Source organism: Diadema antillarum, unplaced genomic scaffold, assembly GCF_040938485.1.
Source record: "Diadema antillarum isolate AM-2024a unplaced genomic scaffold, OU_Dant_1.0 scf00000118, whole genome shotgun sequence".
NCBI lineage: Eukaryota > Metazoa > Echinodermata > Echinoidea > Diadematoida > Diadematidae > Diadema > Diadema antillarum.
The window spans coordinates 290,595-307,178 of NW_027271007.1; the positions used below are offsets into that span (position 1 = coordinate 290,595).

Consider the following 16,584-nt stretch of genomic DNA (forward strand, 5'->3'; position numbering starts at 1 on the left):
GGATGTAATAGTTAATGAGAATATTTTAGGAAAGTATATGACATTAGGTCATTAAAGCACAAGAAAATATGCGTAATTCGAAATAGCTTTTTTGTCGTGCAGACCCTAAACTGTTTTCTAAATTACAGCCCACAAACTGCATCTTTGTCAAGAGTTATACAAAGAACTATATATAATCCGATTATCAAATCAGCAGAAACATTGTATAGGTGCTTATGCTAAGCATATATCTGTATATATATATATATATATATATATATATATATGTATATATATACAAACGATGAAGACAAACAAGTTGACATAATGCATTAGATTCCAACTTCATTTATTTGTAAACCAAATATGTTCGACCCTTGCACGGGTCTTCCTCAGGGTAACCTGTTACCCTGAGGAAGACCCGTGCAAGGGTCGAAAATTTGGTTTACAAATAAATGAAGTTGGAATCTAATGCATTATGTCAACTTGTTTGTCTTCATCGTCTTCAAGCTCTTATTCCAACACGCGGATAATAATACCATTATATATATATATATATATATATATATATATATATGTGTGTGTGTGTGTGTGTGTGTGTGTATATCTGCAAATGGGTGAAATTTAATGATTTAGAATTGAATGTTAAGAAATGTAAATGTATGTTGATTGGTACAAAACGGAGAGTCAATGATGCTCAAAGAAACAATTGACCAAGTTCATGAATCTAAATATTTGGGTGTTGTATTGGATGAGTGTTGCACATGGAATAAACAAATTGAAAGGGTATATGTGAAGATTTCTAAAATTATTGGGTGTATTCGACAGCTAAGACAGAACATTCCACGATATATTCTAATCATATTATATACTGCATTATCAATAATCTCGCCGCATATTGATTATGGTCTTGTAAACTGGGGCAGAAGTACAAAGTGCAATATCAAGAAAATACAAAAATTGCAAAATAGAATATGCTCGTTTGGTCTTAAATGCTGATTTTTCAATATCCAGTACTACTCTTTTAAGACAATTAAAATGGCAAACGATTATACAAAGGAGGCAATACCAAACGTATCTTATCATGTGTGAATTGATCAATATGGTACCAGTGTATTTAAAGGAAATAATCGTTTTTCGTAATGTCAATTTGCGAACTCGATATGCACTCTTTTGCCCACTAAAAATCAATACACCTCGTACGGAATATTATAAGAGATCCCTGCATCATCAAGGGTCAAACCTTTTGTCATCTTTTCGTATGTTTAAAAAGCAGAGTAGAATTTTATCCCTCAAGTTTTAACTTATTAGGATAATAAGAGTGCAATATATTTATTTCTGTGACACCGGGAACTGACATATCTTGTCTTGTTGTCGTCGTTGTTCTTATAGTTGTTTTTTAACTCGCGTGTTATGTTCTCTCGGTTTCTTTCTTTCTTATTCCTGCTGTATTTTTATCATAGTATAATTTTGTTACATTCCCTTCTTTTTATTTCTTATTTTTTGCTATCTGGTTGATATGTTTACGTTTGTTATGATTGTAATGTTGTGCATTTGAATACATGTTTCTGCATCTTTTTATTGTGCAGGGCCCCTTGTTACAGCAGTTTTTTAACTGAAAGGGCTACCCTGTTGAAATAAAAAGGAAATAAAAAATAAATAAACATAAATATAATACATAAGTCCCCTCATTCTGACTACCATTAATAATGGACGACAAGCAACTGGGGACAGATTTACCTGACCAAGATGAAATATTCCAAGAAGAACGGAGATAGGAAAGATAAAAATCAATAGTAAAAATAAAAAACAAAGCTGAAAACTAAGGCTTAGGGAAAACAACAAAAAAAGGGGCCTAGTCTATATCTTCATGAGTGTACGAAAATGAAATATGCATTGAACATTGCACGATGGCAAAGCGTAACTCTGTATGTTGAGAATGCAGCTACAAATATACGGGAATATATTCAAACTTTTGAAACAGCTTATGTAATTGTTTAAATGTATTATGTTTGTTTGTTAATGTTTGTTCATTTTTTCCTTGTCACTTGAAAAAAGTGTATTGTATTTCCTTGAACTTTGGGCAGGTAGTAGGAATGTTTACGTAAATGCTTTGATCTACGAAGTAATAAAGTATGTTAGATAATTATATACTATTTTTTTCTTGTCTGTTAAATCGCCAGTATGTATGTGACAATTGCTTTAATGCGCAAAACATTACAAAGATATTAAAATGGTCGTACCACAGTGGAGTTCTCTTATTGCAATCGTTTTAACAGAATTTTGATATCAAATAGAAACTATGTATTTATCCCTTCCCTCTTATGCACACATTTACTTACGTGATGCAAACATGAAAGCTTTTGTCAAAAATGCCCAATCATTTTCTTTCATGAATTTATGGCATAACGAAAAAAAAATATTGTCGACAGTTTCATGGTGACTAAAGTAATATCTCGGTGCTGTTAAACAGAACATGTCAAAGTCCACGTCCCTTGCCTAACAACTATATGTACAGACCCTTGACAAAATTGTGAGCGTTTGTGTAAGTGTTTATTCTGCCTTTCCCCTGCACAAACAGTACTTTCCAATACAAAGACACACATACCTGATCATCTCTTTACGAATATAAAAATAATGGTCGGCGGAAACCCTATAATACTGAACAAAAAAAAAATGGTCACGATTCAGTGTAGATAGTCCTCACCTACTATAGGATTTATGTGAGGTATACAGATCTCCATGCTGTAAGGAACACAGCGTCCCACAGTGTGAACCTTAACGTGAAATGCAGTGCGAAAACAGTGTAAAAATTCTAATAACTTAAAATCGAGAGTTTTAACATTGTGAACACATTGTGAATCCTCGATTTACAGTGTGAAGCAGAGCATTATGTGTACATGCACTCTGTGTAAAACCACACACAGTGTGAAATCATCTTCACACTGTTAAATTCGAGCGTTTTCACATAGCCTGCCATGTGAGCATATTGTGAGCACACTGTGGGACACTGTGGGTTTTATTTTCAACATGGGAATGGGAGGTTTGTATGATACTCTCCTCTTCGTGACCTTCCCAAATGGAGAACGGAGTCGGGGACTCACAACAAAATCTTTCATTTAATATTCCATTCATACATGGAGAATTTGCGTCTACTTTTGGTACAGTTCTCATACCTGAAATTACCTAAATTTATTCTGTTCAATGTATCAAAAATGAAGGTCCACCAAAAACAAAAAACCCGTCGAGAACAACAAGTTAATAGTTGTAGAGGATGTTGATAAACTCCTCTACACTCGGTAACTAGTACAGAGATGGCAGAGACATCAAAAAAAAAATGATCGCAGTGGGTCCCACCTTTTATTAGGATCTCTCTGTTGTGGATATCTCAGCCATTTCAAAACCAATTTTCATCAAATAAACGTTGAATTCTTCGTGGAATTACAGGATCTGTAATATTTCATGAGAAGTTCCTCATTATCTCACAAAAATGTTAGAAACATGAAGTTAGGTCTCAACCAACACTATACGATCCCTTTAACATACAGCCTAATTTTGTGCATGTTGTGCCAGGCATCATGGCAGTATTGACACATCACTTCCGGTCTGGATTTCAATTTTGAGGTATCATAAAAATATATTCAGTAATAATATCAGTGTCTTGATCTTGTCGACAAGCAGGTTAAAGATGGAAACCATTGAAAAACTTCTGCAAACGTAGTTTTCATTCTGTAAATATTTTCTAACTTCCCATTTATCTCACAGACATCGCCTCAAAGACCGTTATCAAACATGCAGCAACCTCCAGCTTATACCCAATCCGGTTCTGGTCAGGTAGTCTACACCACCAACCCTCAGCCAGCGCAGCCAACTTACTTGGTCCAGGTAAATGACAATAAAGTTTAACATGATTTAAAAAAAAAGTTGTGTGCTTTAATGTGGTTGTTCGTCGTCATAGAAAAAACCAAATCCTTCTTTTTCTTATTGATCGACAACGGAACGAAAAACTCTCAAGATTCGTAACCTAAAATAGTTGAGGTGTTTTGTTTTAGTGAAAGTTATATACTAGACGTTTTGACATATTATTTAATGTATATATATATATATATATATATATATATATATATATATATATTTATTTATTTATTTATTTATCTATGATATTAAAAAATACCACCGCTAACCTGCTCCTCTTCGCTTGTAGAATTCGGGACAGACACGGCCCTATGAGGAAGGCTGCTGCAGCGGCCTGTCCGAGAAATTTAACGCGCAAGGTGGGCTGATCACGGGTGTGGTGCAGCTTATCATCGCGGTCTTGTCCGTTATCCTCGGCGGCGTGTCGTACGCCTTTCCGATCTACTGGTACGTTGGCTACGGCATCTGGGCTGGGCTGTTGGTGAGTTGTTTGTTTTAGCATCAAAGTCACTCTCATCAACATTTTCATCATTAGCAACTTTGATAACAGCTTTACTCTTGGTTATGATTCTTTCATATCTTCTCCTTACTAAATTTTTCTTCATCTAAATTCCACCACGGGTGACCCTGGACGAGCGTCTGCTACCAACTACATGTACACACTTGTGCGTTATCATACCATCCCCTCTAGTAGAGGCAAAACCCTGTTTCCCTTGCATGTAACATAAATGGGAGTTCTTGAATGTGAGAGGGTCACCACCCACTTTACCAGTGACTCACGTAAAAGATTTCTTCACTCATTTATGACAAAGAGCAGGGAGCATAATCAGCTGATAATCCGGTTTGCCTCAAGTACACGCAATAGGACCCTATTGCCTTCATGCCTCCAGCAGCAAGCATTATGATAAAGTGCAGCTGAATATGGGTTGAAGGGATGGCATACAGTATCTGTTGAGGTTATGATTCAGCTTTAACTATTTTCATGAGATACTCAGAGACCATTTTATAGAATGTTAAAGAGCATACAGTTCTAAGAGGAATTCAAAGTTTATTTGATGGAATTCGGTTTTGAAATGGTCGAGATGTCCAAAAAACCAAGTAAAACAACATCCTTAACAACATCCTTAACAGGTGGGTTCCACCTTTTATTATGATATCTTTGTTTTTGGAAATCTCAGCCATTTAAAAACCGAATTCTCATCGAATAAACGTTGAATTTATCCTAGAATTGTACGCCCTTAAATATTTCATGAAGTCGTTTCCAAGTACCTCGCAAAAAGTTAAAAGCTGTTTCCTCACCTCAAACCAATACTATACAAGCTCTTTAACAAACCGTTTTATCTTGTACAGTGGAAAAAGTTAAAAACCATACAAAGATAAACAAATATTGCCATCGATGGTAAGCTATTCTCTGTAACCGACTGACAACACCAGTTTCTCCTTTCACACAAAGTGTCTTTGTATTACCATTGCAACTGTAGTTATTACAACAGGAAAATTATTCAGGTGCAAGTTTCTTCACTTTGTCTCTACAAAAAAAAAAAAAAAAAAAAATATATCGCAAGAGCTGATCTGTAAATTGAAAAACATGTCTGAAAAAAGGAACCAGTGGGACCCGAACCTGTCATCTACAAGTTTAACTGGTAGAGGGGGACAAAGTGAAGAAACCTGCACCTGAACCTTCACCCCTCTGAATAATAATTATCTTTCTTTCAGGAAAATCACTTTCGTCAGTTTGTGTGAATGATGTGATTTTTGGCAATTATGTGGGATTTTCGAGAATACACTTTTATTGCTTCTATCCCCCTTTTTCCCCTTCCACAGGGTTCCTTTATTGAATAATATCATACACACAAATATATACAAAAAGAGATATGTATGTACATGCAGATTTAACACATGATATTCTTGGCCATTCTAAATACAATAAGAACAGCAAACAGTTACAAAAATCAATTATAAATTGCAAATTCTTTTCAAAGTGTCAGAAAATTACCTGACAAATCATTTCATAAGAAAACACAATCAGAAACATTTAGTAAAATGTAACCACTTTTTCATAAATTTCTTTTCTTTCAGATTTGTTTTACATATACTTTTCCATATCATAATAACTTTTTATCGCTGACATGATTTGTTCAATAACTGGCAAACAATTTTTGCATTTGGCTGTAAAAATTTCTTTCCTTACTATAATCATAATGCAATTGAGGGCACTTTTATTACGTCCATAAAAACCAAATATTTTATTTTGATTTGTGAGCTTAATATGAATAGCATTACGGGACAGCCAAAGCTCAAGTTTTGACCATATCTCGTTTAAATATATACAAGAACAAAATATATGCATAATTGTTTCTTCGCTGTTATTACAAAAAGTACATAAGTTATCTGTTACTAATTTAAATCTCAATAAAGCGTCTTTCATATAAAGAATTCTATTTAGCATCTTGAACTGAAACCATCTCATGTTTACATCGACAGTTGAATAAAAGGGAATTTGGTAATAAAAACTCCAAATGATATTGTCAAAATCAAACTCCTGTTTCCATTTTATAAGACTTTTACATTCCTTTGTCTTATGTTTCAAGAAAGCCTGGTAGATATGTGCACAACCTTTTTTCACTTTCAGTATTAAAAACAATGTTTCAGGGATAATACATGTAGGTTCCATAATCTTAGGTATGACATTTTTATTATAACCAAATCGAATAGCATTACACAAACCATAATATTGAAGAAGTTTACTTGTACATTGTATTTACGTTGAAAATCAAAATATGAAAGAAATTTTCCATCTGTTTCTAGAACATCATTAACAAAACGTACCCCCTTAGCACACCATGACTTATAATAAATTACATTATCATTAACTTGTATTCTAGGATTGTTCCAAAGGGGTTGACATGCGATATTATCTACAATGGACTGAGTTAAATCTGAAAAGGCTAATAATATCTCTTTCCAAAATGGGTTGCGCATTGAAATGGCTAATTCTTTGTAATGTTCAGCCCCCATGAATAAGTGGAGAGATGTGTATGATGGAGGCAAGAATGATTGGAACATACGTAAAATGAAATTTTCGTTACTTGGATAACAAAAGAATCTTCTTATCCATGATATTCTGAGTGATTTAGAATGTATAAAAATATCTGTCCTTTTAACCCCACCATCACTGTATAATTGGCACATTTGTTTCCTACTTATTTTATCAGGTTTATCGTGCCATATAAATTTATAAAAAGATCGGTTAACATCATTCATAATTTCGAATTTTGGTTCTGGAAGAGATAAAAGCAAATAATTCAGTTTGGGTATCAATAAAGATTTTACTATCGTTACTCTCCCTAATGGAGTCAATGTTCTTTTCAGCCATATCGCTATCTGACGTTTTATCTCTTTAACCTTTTCTTGATAATTGTGATTAACCATTTCAGATAATTTAACTGAAAAATCAATGCCCAGGTACCTGAAATATCCTTCAGATATCCAGTTTAATTTGTACTCGTGTAAAATCTCTTTTTTGAAAGTTCTGTTCTTCCCAATCCATATTACTTGAGTTTTAGTTACGTTAATTTTGAGGTTGGACATATTTGCAAATTCATTAAGTATTGTAAGAGCACTTTGTAAATCCTGTAGAATTGTAAATTCTATCCCTTTTTGGTAACTGTCGAATAGAATAGTTTCGCCTCGTTAGAAACATATTCATATGAGAGCTAATCAAGGTAATACAGTATGATCATTAATTTTCGTCTTTTGAAGCTCACTATGATAATACAATGTAACGTATCCTATATGTTTTTTTTTTGAAATGCCTCAACGAGTATCAATTTAGTGAGAAAACATTCAACTTCCATCAAAATCTGTATGATTCCCACTGCATCTATCCTATATGACACAAATCTCTAAATCATTTTTTCGTTCCACACATGATATTAACTTTGGCTATTTTTAGGAAAGGAAGTACGGTACTGCATAGTGTGGCATTACCTCTTTTAATGGTCTTCTGGACATTCAATATGTTTTCCTCTTTTTATTTTCTTTCTCTCTGCTTTCGATTAGTTTTTCCTACCTGCAGGCATCCTCGGAATCTTTACCAAAACTCGACGAACTGGTGTGGTAAATCAAAATTTCATTTAATTCTATTTAGTTTAGTTCAGTTCAGTGCAATACAGTGGACTGCCGTTATAACGAAGTCTTCGGGACCGGTAGTTTTCTTTCGTTATATCGAAATTTCGTTATATCTGAACAAATAAACAATAAAGACCATAGCGAGGATAACGTTGCGGCCTGAATTTTTACTTCGTTGTAAACGGAATTTCGTGATAACGGGAGTGCACTGTACATTTCAATAAATTGAATCAGCTAATTAGTCATCCTCTCAGATTGGAAAATGAAACAGAAAAAATTCAGTTCAGTCCCATTCAAGTCATTCGCAAATCGACAAAATTTTAAAACATGTACTCATGACACATATTGATAAATGATATTGTCGATATAAATGATTTGTAAGAAATACTCTTATACAAGATACAAATACGAATACTATTAATACGAGTACGAATATTATGATATGTCACCAAAAAATGTCTGTGCAAAGAGTAGATAACAAAAGAAACAATGCACAATTTGCAAGGTTACAACTTACAGCTTATAACTTAAAACGATGATGGAAAGGGGTGACCCACGGTAAAGCAGAGCTTGTCAAACATGGATGATTCCAGACATTGCCTGAAGACAACAAAGGGATAGTGTTGTTCGCAGCATAACACCCTGTGTTCTTCAAAAGCATTGAAAAAAAAACTTTGGAAAAAGGGATAAAATTATGGTAATATGGACCTTCCCATGTCTTGATGGCGCAGTGAAATTGCTGCAACCACAATGATGTATTTTCATGTTAATTAGTTGGATGGTTGCCGTTCACTCACAACACCCCTATTAGTACTATAACTATACTATGTATCTATTCATCCCATATTGTCACTGACTGACTAAAAAAAAACAACAACAACCTCTGCAACAATCATGATACTTCAATATATATATTAGGAAGAAATCTAACGTAATAAAACTCAGCGATAATGAAGAAATAGAACCTAAAACTTGTAAATGACTTATTGCTTTCTTTACTTATTATTACTTGTTTGCTTGTTTGTTTGTTTGTTTTTCCAGATCGTCAGCTACCTTATTGTTTCAATCCTGTGTAGCCTTCAGGCCGTAGGAATGCTCGCGTACGAGGCAATAGCGGCTGGCGCGTCCACCTCTCTTACCGCCGCCTGTGACTATTACTTCTATTATGACTATTGTAGGAGTGACGTAAGTTGATGAATTCGATGCCTTCATGGGGGGGGGGGGGGGGGGGGCTGGAAAACAACAATAACTTGACCAAACTATCAGGACAAACGATGTTTTTTTTTTTAAATTTCCTTCCAATCTGTTTGGTTCGTATCTTTAATCGCGATCATGATTATGCGCAGGAAGTATTTCAGTTAGATTTCATTCTGTTTTGAGATCGGCAATCGGTATAAACCTTTATTTTCGTGGTGTAGCTCTTGATATAGCAACATTATGATAACATCTGTCATTCAGATTTCCCTTTTAGTTGAAATTTTCTAGCTGCTGAGGTTTTTATCTCATTATTCTATATAATGATGTGCAAATTCCTATTTTGCTATTTTAGACCATGATTAAAGCTACTACACAACATTTGAACTTACTTTCCTTTTTTGTCAATGTTTCGAAGGCTTATTCTATACAAAATGATATCATGGACGAATTTTTGACGTGCCGTTAATATCAACAAATATAAAGACATACCTAATTTTACATGCAATAAAAAACTAAAAATGCAGTTCGGTTTCGATGTACAAACTTCTTGCATGCGGCAATTAGGAAGGTAACAAATATTTGCAGTGAAGACTATCGGCATATTGATTTTTGTTCATCGTTTTCAAGAAAAAAAAATGCAGCAATTAAGGAAACAACAGCAGCGTTGCAAACACATCTGAGGGACATTCTATAATATCGTCCCTTGCTGTCATGTAGTATTATTGACACCATTATGCCCATTGGTATGAATGAACCTGAGTTTATATATCAATGGTTAAGAGTAATTCTTTGAAATTCAGTATCATTTTGAGCGTAGAAATGAATAAGGCAAACTCCGAACTCCATGTATGCAGGGCTCTATGTCTGCATGTATGTAAGTATGTACATGTATGTATGTATGTATGCATGGTGGTTCCACTAGATTTGCTCCTGCGACAATTGCTCCCATGAAATCTGTGCACGTTAAGCCAATCATAAAATCTACCCACATACATAACCTAACCCTAATCCTAATCCTCATATCAAACTAAACCTAAGACCCTATCGCAACCCTAACCCTATTAACCCTAAGTTCTTAAAGAAAATCATACCGGAGCAATTGTCGCAGGAATGACGTGTTACCATGCATGATATGTACATTATAATTATAATATGTATGTGTTTTAAGGCATAATTTACCATTTGCAGATAAAACAAAAACCCAGCTTTAGTGTTTCAAAATACTTCTGACAAGTGAGTTAGGGATGGAAACAACCAATGTAAAATGTTTAATCAGCATAACCAATGTTTAGTCTAGTTAGATATCCAAAATGTAAACAAATAAAACAAATGTAAACAAAATAAACAAAATGTAAGTATAATAAAAAATTTCCTAGACTAAACCGTCTACAGTTATGGCTTATTGAGAAAAATAATGATATCTCCTAATATTTTAGGCTTTATTGCAATGTTTTTACATGTTAGGATGTTTTGTGATACAACTGACGGCAATGAATGTGATACAACTGACGGCAATGAATGTGATAACATAAACATTTTTAAAACCACTACTCCCAAAGGTAAACATTACCTTTAACTAGGCCTATATTTATGTGTATATCTGGCTAATTAGCTATAATTCCCTTTATTCATTCACCCGTTCATACATACATACATATACTAGGTGTTTAAAAAAACATTTCCCACTTTTGATTCTTAATAATTCAAAAAATAAATATCAGATAACACTGTCATTGATATGAGTGATAGCTGAATAGTGTACAATTTGGTTGAAAGTAGTTTAAATATGGAAGCATAAATCAATTTCATGAAATCCATGATTAATTTCACAGTTAGGTTCCAGACTTTGCTCTATTTTCAACCCTCTGTACAAAATTTCACTTTGCACAGGGGTCAATGGGTGTGTATGGGAGTGTGTGGTTAACACCCTGACTATGGTCCTGACAATGGCCAGGGTTTGAATGCTTCATTATTCATTCATGAGAAATTCCACTATCACAACTAGTCTTTATTCAGCCTCTGGCAGTATCTGTGTAAAGTCAAACGCCTGTCGATACTGTCGTTGAGTCGCGACAGTGCTCTCCCTACTTCTGAAAAACGAAATCACAATGAATACCTTCTGTTCTATCGTAAACATGGTGACAGGAAGCAAAGAAAATCAATTGGAGTATATATACACTTGTGTATATATGGAGCCTTAAATAAGTTAATCAACTGTGAAACAAATCGCCCCAATGATAAATGCTGCTGAACTCTTTACCAAAACTGATCTCTTTTTATCGAAAAAGCGAAAAATTTGTCAGACTATTTAATTAGTACACAGTTGTATTAAAATGAGGAACTGAAGATCATTTTATGCTTATTTATATCCCAAATTTAGTGATATGTGAAGCAAAATTTGAAAATGATTGCCAGCTGGAATGAGATGTGGTGTTTGCAAGCACTTTACCGTGCATGAATTGAGACTAGCAGTGCCCAGGGCAATCCACATGAATTATTGATTAAACATTCATGTGCCAGGGAGCGCGAGACTGACGCCTAGTCAACAGGTGGTTCAGTCATGTCCATTGTTCAGGGCCATTGTCAGCACACACTCACATACACATCATTGGTTCCTGTGCGAAGTTCAGTTTTTGTACAGAGGGTTAAAATTTGACCAAAATCTGAAACCTTACTTCAAAATCAATCTTAGATTTAATGAAACTGATTTATGCTTTTACGTCCAAATTACCTTCAACCAAATTGTACACTATCCAGCTATTACTCATATCAATGACAGTTTTATCGGATGAATAGTTTTTGAACTATTAATGATCAAAAGTTGGAAATGTTTTTTGAAACACCTAGTACATACATATACATACATACATACATACATACATACATACATGCATTCATTCCTTATTCATTTATCTATTATCTATTCATCTATTTATCTACTTATCTATTTACTTACTTATCTAGCTATCTAGCTATTTATCTATTTATTTATTTACTTTCTTTTCTGTCTCTCGTAACTGTCAACGGTGAAGGGCTCCATTGCCGTTCACGCCATACTTGCGATCCTCGCCTTTGTTGAGCTCGTCGTTTCCATCGTCGGCGCCGCCCTGTGCTGCGGGGGCCTGCGATGCTGCTGTGCCGGTCAAGTTACCTCCACCACCACTACGGTTGGTATACTCGTACTGAAATCATGGCTTGGCGTCCTACGTCTGTGGATTAATGCTACATAGGCCTACTCGCTGCCACTATGTCATGTTTTCATGTAAAAGAACGCATGCGATACAAAGGAAGAGAGGGACATTACTCATTTTTCAAAAAGTCGACGTTTTTAGGTATCATTATCTTCTAAACAAATGGTTTCCTTTTCTGCTCCAGTGAAAGTTTAAAGGGACCGTATAGTTTTGGTTCAGACCTAACTTCAGATTTCTAGCATTTTTTTTTGTTTGTCTGTGTGAGAGATATTGAGAAACCTCTTATGAAATATGAAAGAGCATCAATAATTCCTCAAGGGATTCAACGATTACTTGATGAAAATAAGTTTTGAAATGGCTGAGATGTCCAAAACAGAGCAATCCTATAAGTGGGACCAACCTTTTGTTAGGATTGCTTTGTTTTATAATGTCTCATCTTCATTTTCATCTGATAAACTTCGAATTCCTCTCAGAATGGTATGCTCTGTATTATTTCACAAGTGGATTTTGAGTATCTCACAAAAAAGTTATAAGCCCAATCCTCATCTCCACCATTACTATACCATCTCTTTGACATGTTTCATCTGCCAATAGTCTTACTAATACTTCTCATCCATATAACCCAACCAACCCCTTTGGAAGAAAAGGTCACTGTAGACTCATCACTCAAAGTTGTCAGATGAGCAGCAGATTCTGCATTGGCACTTGGTCCCCTTCCTTTGATATGAAAGGAAATGAAATGATATGATATGATATGATATGATATGATATGATATGATATGATATGATATGACATGATATGATGTAATAAGATATGATATGACATGATATGACATGATATGATATGATATGATATGATATATGATATGACATGATATGATGTAATAAGATATGATATGACATGATATGATGTAAGAAGATATGATATGACATGATATGATATGATATGATATGATATGATATGGCATGGCAACATATTTCATAATTTTCAAACATGGCTACGAAGTTATAGTTATGGTTTACTGAGAAAAAATAGTAATATCTTATTATATTTTAGGCTTTATCGCGATTTTTAATCTGGCAGGATGTGTCGTGACACCACTGACTATATTATGCATCAAATGTGATTACTCGAACATTTTTAAATCACAGCTCCCAATTGTAAACAGTACCTTTAATTGTTTGGAAGGCTCAATGGAAACTTAACTGTAGATGCAAAGCCTTTCATATAACCAATACATACCGTCAACATGATTTTCCATTCTTGAGTGACGGTCGCAGCATCTCAAATTGCTGCATATTAACACTTAATTGTTCGATTTAATTTGTTATCTCTCTACTTCGCTTGTTCCCCCTCCACCCCTGTCTCTTTCTCTAAATATATTTACATCATTGCTAGGTCTACTACAATGGCCAAGCACAGCCTCAACCGAACCAGGTCGTTGTCCAGTCAGCGATGAACGGACAACAGGTTGCATATCCTCAAGGTAAAAACAAACAAACAAACAAACAAACAAACAAACAAACAAACAAAAAAACAATGAAATAAACGACAAACAAACAAATAAATAAAAAACAAAAACGAAATACCCAGAAATGAGAGTGATGACGAAATTCAGTAAGTGAGAGACAGCGAGAGTCATTTTGATCTAAATCCTTCGCCGGTGTGAAGTTTTGTGATCACCTTTAGCGGTAATTTTCAAGTAGAAAATATGATTGTTTTAAGATTTTGACGGATAAAGATATTGCGATCATGCTTCATAAATGCATTCAAGGAAGGAAAAATTGAAAATATTTCCTTGTTATATTTTCATATCATGCTATCTTTAGTTGGATATCAGGAAATTTTTGGAAGATATTCAGGTTTCATTTACCCTTATGTGCTTTAAGACATGAATTTATTATTTTTGTCATCTCCTGCGCGTGAGACCTAAAGGGGATGGCTAGTAAGTGATCAGTGGGAATCAGTGGGAATGCTGGGGGATGATTGTTCCAATTCTTGTGGGATTCATTTAAGAGTACATTACATATCTATTGTTGTCTGAAAATTATTTGCTTCAGAACGGTCTCATATTCAAGTAATATGTAGTTTAATTCCCCGTCACTGTACAGGCATGCTAACCTGGAAACATTAAACTGCACATTACTTGAATATGAGACCATTGTGAAGCAGATAATCTTCACACAGCAATAGATATATAATGTATACTCTTAAATGAATCCCACAAGGATTGGAACAATCATCCCCCAGCATTGCCACTGATTCCAAATGATCAGTTACTAGCCATCCCATTTAATGAGGATGTGACCTTTTTTGTTTATCTAAAATCCAACAGGGAAATACTAGAGACCACGCAGCCTGAGAAGCCTGAGACGGTACACGCTTAAGACTGACGATTCTTTGTATACAATGATGAATGGAGACATCTTGAAGACGCACAATTTCGTGTGCCGACTGATCAAAGCATGGATATTAAGAAATTTGCAAAAGTGTTGTAACTACTACAATGGAGCTAATATTTATCAGGGTTAAGCCACCTGAATTTTAAGATACCTGTGGAAGGCGTCGCATCAAATCGCAAAATGTTTGAGGCTGCTTTTTAGCTATATTATTCTTATCTAGTTTTTGCTATATTATTCTTATCTAGCACTGTTAGCAAGGAATATCTTTTTAAAGTGCCATGTCTGTTAATATTTCTCATTTCTAACCATTACTACGAAAGTTAAGATTTGTAATCATTGATGTGTCATTATGTATCGTTAGGATGCTCTCTCTTCATTCCCTGTTATTTTTCTCTCTCTCTCTCTCTATCTATCTATCTATCTATCTACCTATCTATCTATCTATCTATCTATCTATCTACATATTTGTCTATCTTTAGGGAAAAAGGAGTAAAAAAAATCATTTTCTAGTACCAAAAAAGTAAGGATTGATGTGAATTGTACTTTGAGAGATTTTCATGATGCGGTAGAAACAAAAGAAGAAGAAAAGTCTACAAACTTTGATTTGCAACTGATTGACAAATTGCCCTACATCGACGTAAAATAAGCACTGAATTGATCAGTGTTTTTAGTAGTAGCCATGATAAAAAATCATGGGCGTACATACTCGAGCAGGATTCGAACCAGGAGGTCGTAGGTTCGAATCCTGCTCGAGTATGTACGCCCATGATTTTTTATCATGGCTACTACTAAAAACACTGATCAATTCAGTGCTTATTTTACGTCGATGTAGGGCAATTTGTCAATCAGTTGCAATGAAAACATCTCGACGGAAGAAATTCATAAATTTGAAAAACTTTGATTTACTGTTTTGAGACATTGGTAGAGGAATAACACAGTATTGCCGAAAGGAGTGTATTTTAAGCAATCACACACTATTAAAAAGTTTATTGTACGAAAGGAAGGAGTTACGTGGAGCAAATTTTATAGTTGATGAGCCGTAGCTCTTCCAATCTAAATAGCAAAAAATTGTTGCGTATCAGGGGATACAAATTCTCAGCAGCATACTAGTAATAGCAAAGGCGCCCTCATTATGTCAAAAGACGAAAGAGTTTCGAGAATAAAAGGGCTCTCACACGGGTAAATATAGGTTTTCCCGGTCAATATCATACTTTTGTCATTCAAGTTCCTATTCCGAGCATTCGATTTCACGCATTCTACGCTCGCAGCACTGAATCAGCAATCAAATTCAAAATCCGGTCATTCGAATTCACAATCCGATCATTCAAATTCACTATCGGAGCATTCAAATTCACTATCGGAGCATTCAAATTCACTATCGGAACATTCAAATTCACTATCGGAGCATTCAAATTTAAGAGAGGAGCACGCATTTCATCAATAAGCATTCAAATTCATGTCAAGCTGGCAACGGAATCTCGTCGGTCATTCAAATTCGTGAATAGGCAACCATGTTCCAAATAACTGCATTCAATTTAAAAGAAGTCCTGAATTTAGTTAGTTTGGGGCCGTGTATGCATGTGTTTCTCACTCTGGCTTTGAATATATTGGGATTTATGATGATTATTTATTTTGCAGTAGAGGTCCACCTAATAATTGACAATTCTGAACTCGCGCTTAGCAAATAGGAATATACAGGCACATGTCCCTGGGATTGGACATAAAATGGAGGTCCCATGCACGTGTAAAAGAGTCACAACTCATGCAC

The 16,584-nt window shown here is 34.8% G+C and overlaps 1 protein-coding gene across 1 annotated transcript in view; it reads left to right on the top strand.

The window, feature by feature from the left end:
* The window catches only part of LOC139719983 (uncharacterized), a 28,287-nt gene extending 13,094 nt beyond the window's left edge, over positions 1-15,193 (top strand). Inside the window, exons 7-13 of the mRNA XM_071631359.1 lie at positions 3,745-3,864; positions 4,184-4,375; positions 7,957-8,013; positions 9,067-9,210; positions 12,255-12,389; positions 13,813-13,900; positions 14,750-15,193. Of these exons, the coding sequence (XP_071487460.1) occupies positions 3,745-3,864; positions 4,184-4,375; positions 7,957-8,013; positions 9,067-9,210; positions 12,255-12,389; positions 13,813-13,900; positions 14,750-14,760 (747 nt within the window). The 3' untranslated portion in view covers positions 14,761-15,193. The remainder of the gene's footprint in view (positions 1-3,744; positions 3,865-4,183; positions 4,376-7,956; positions 8,014-9,066; positions 9,211-12,254; positions 12,390-13,812; positions 13,901-14,749) is intronic.
* The last annotated feature ends 1,391 nt before the right edge of the window (positions 15,194-16,584 follow it).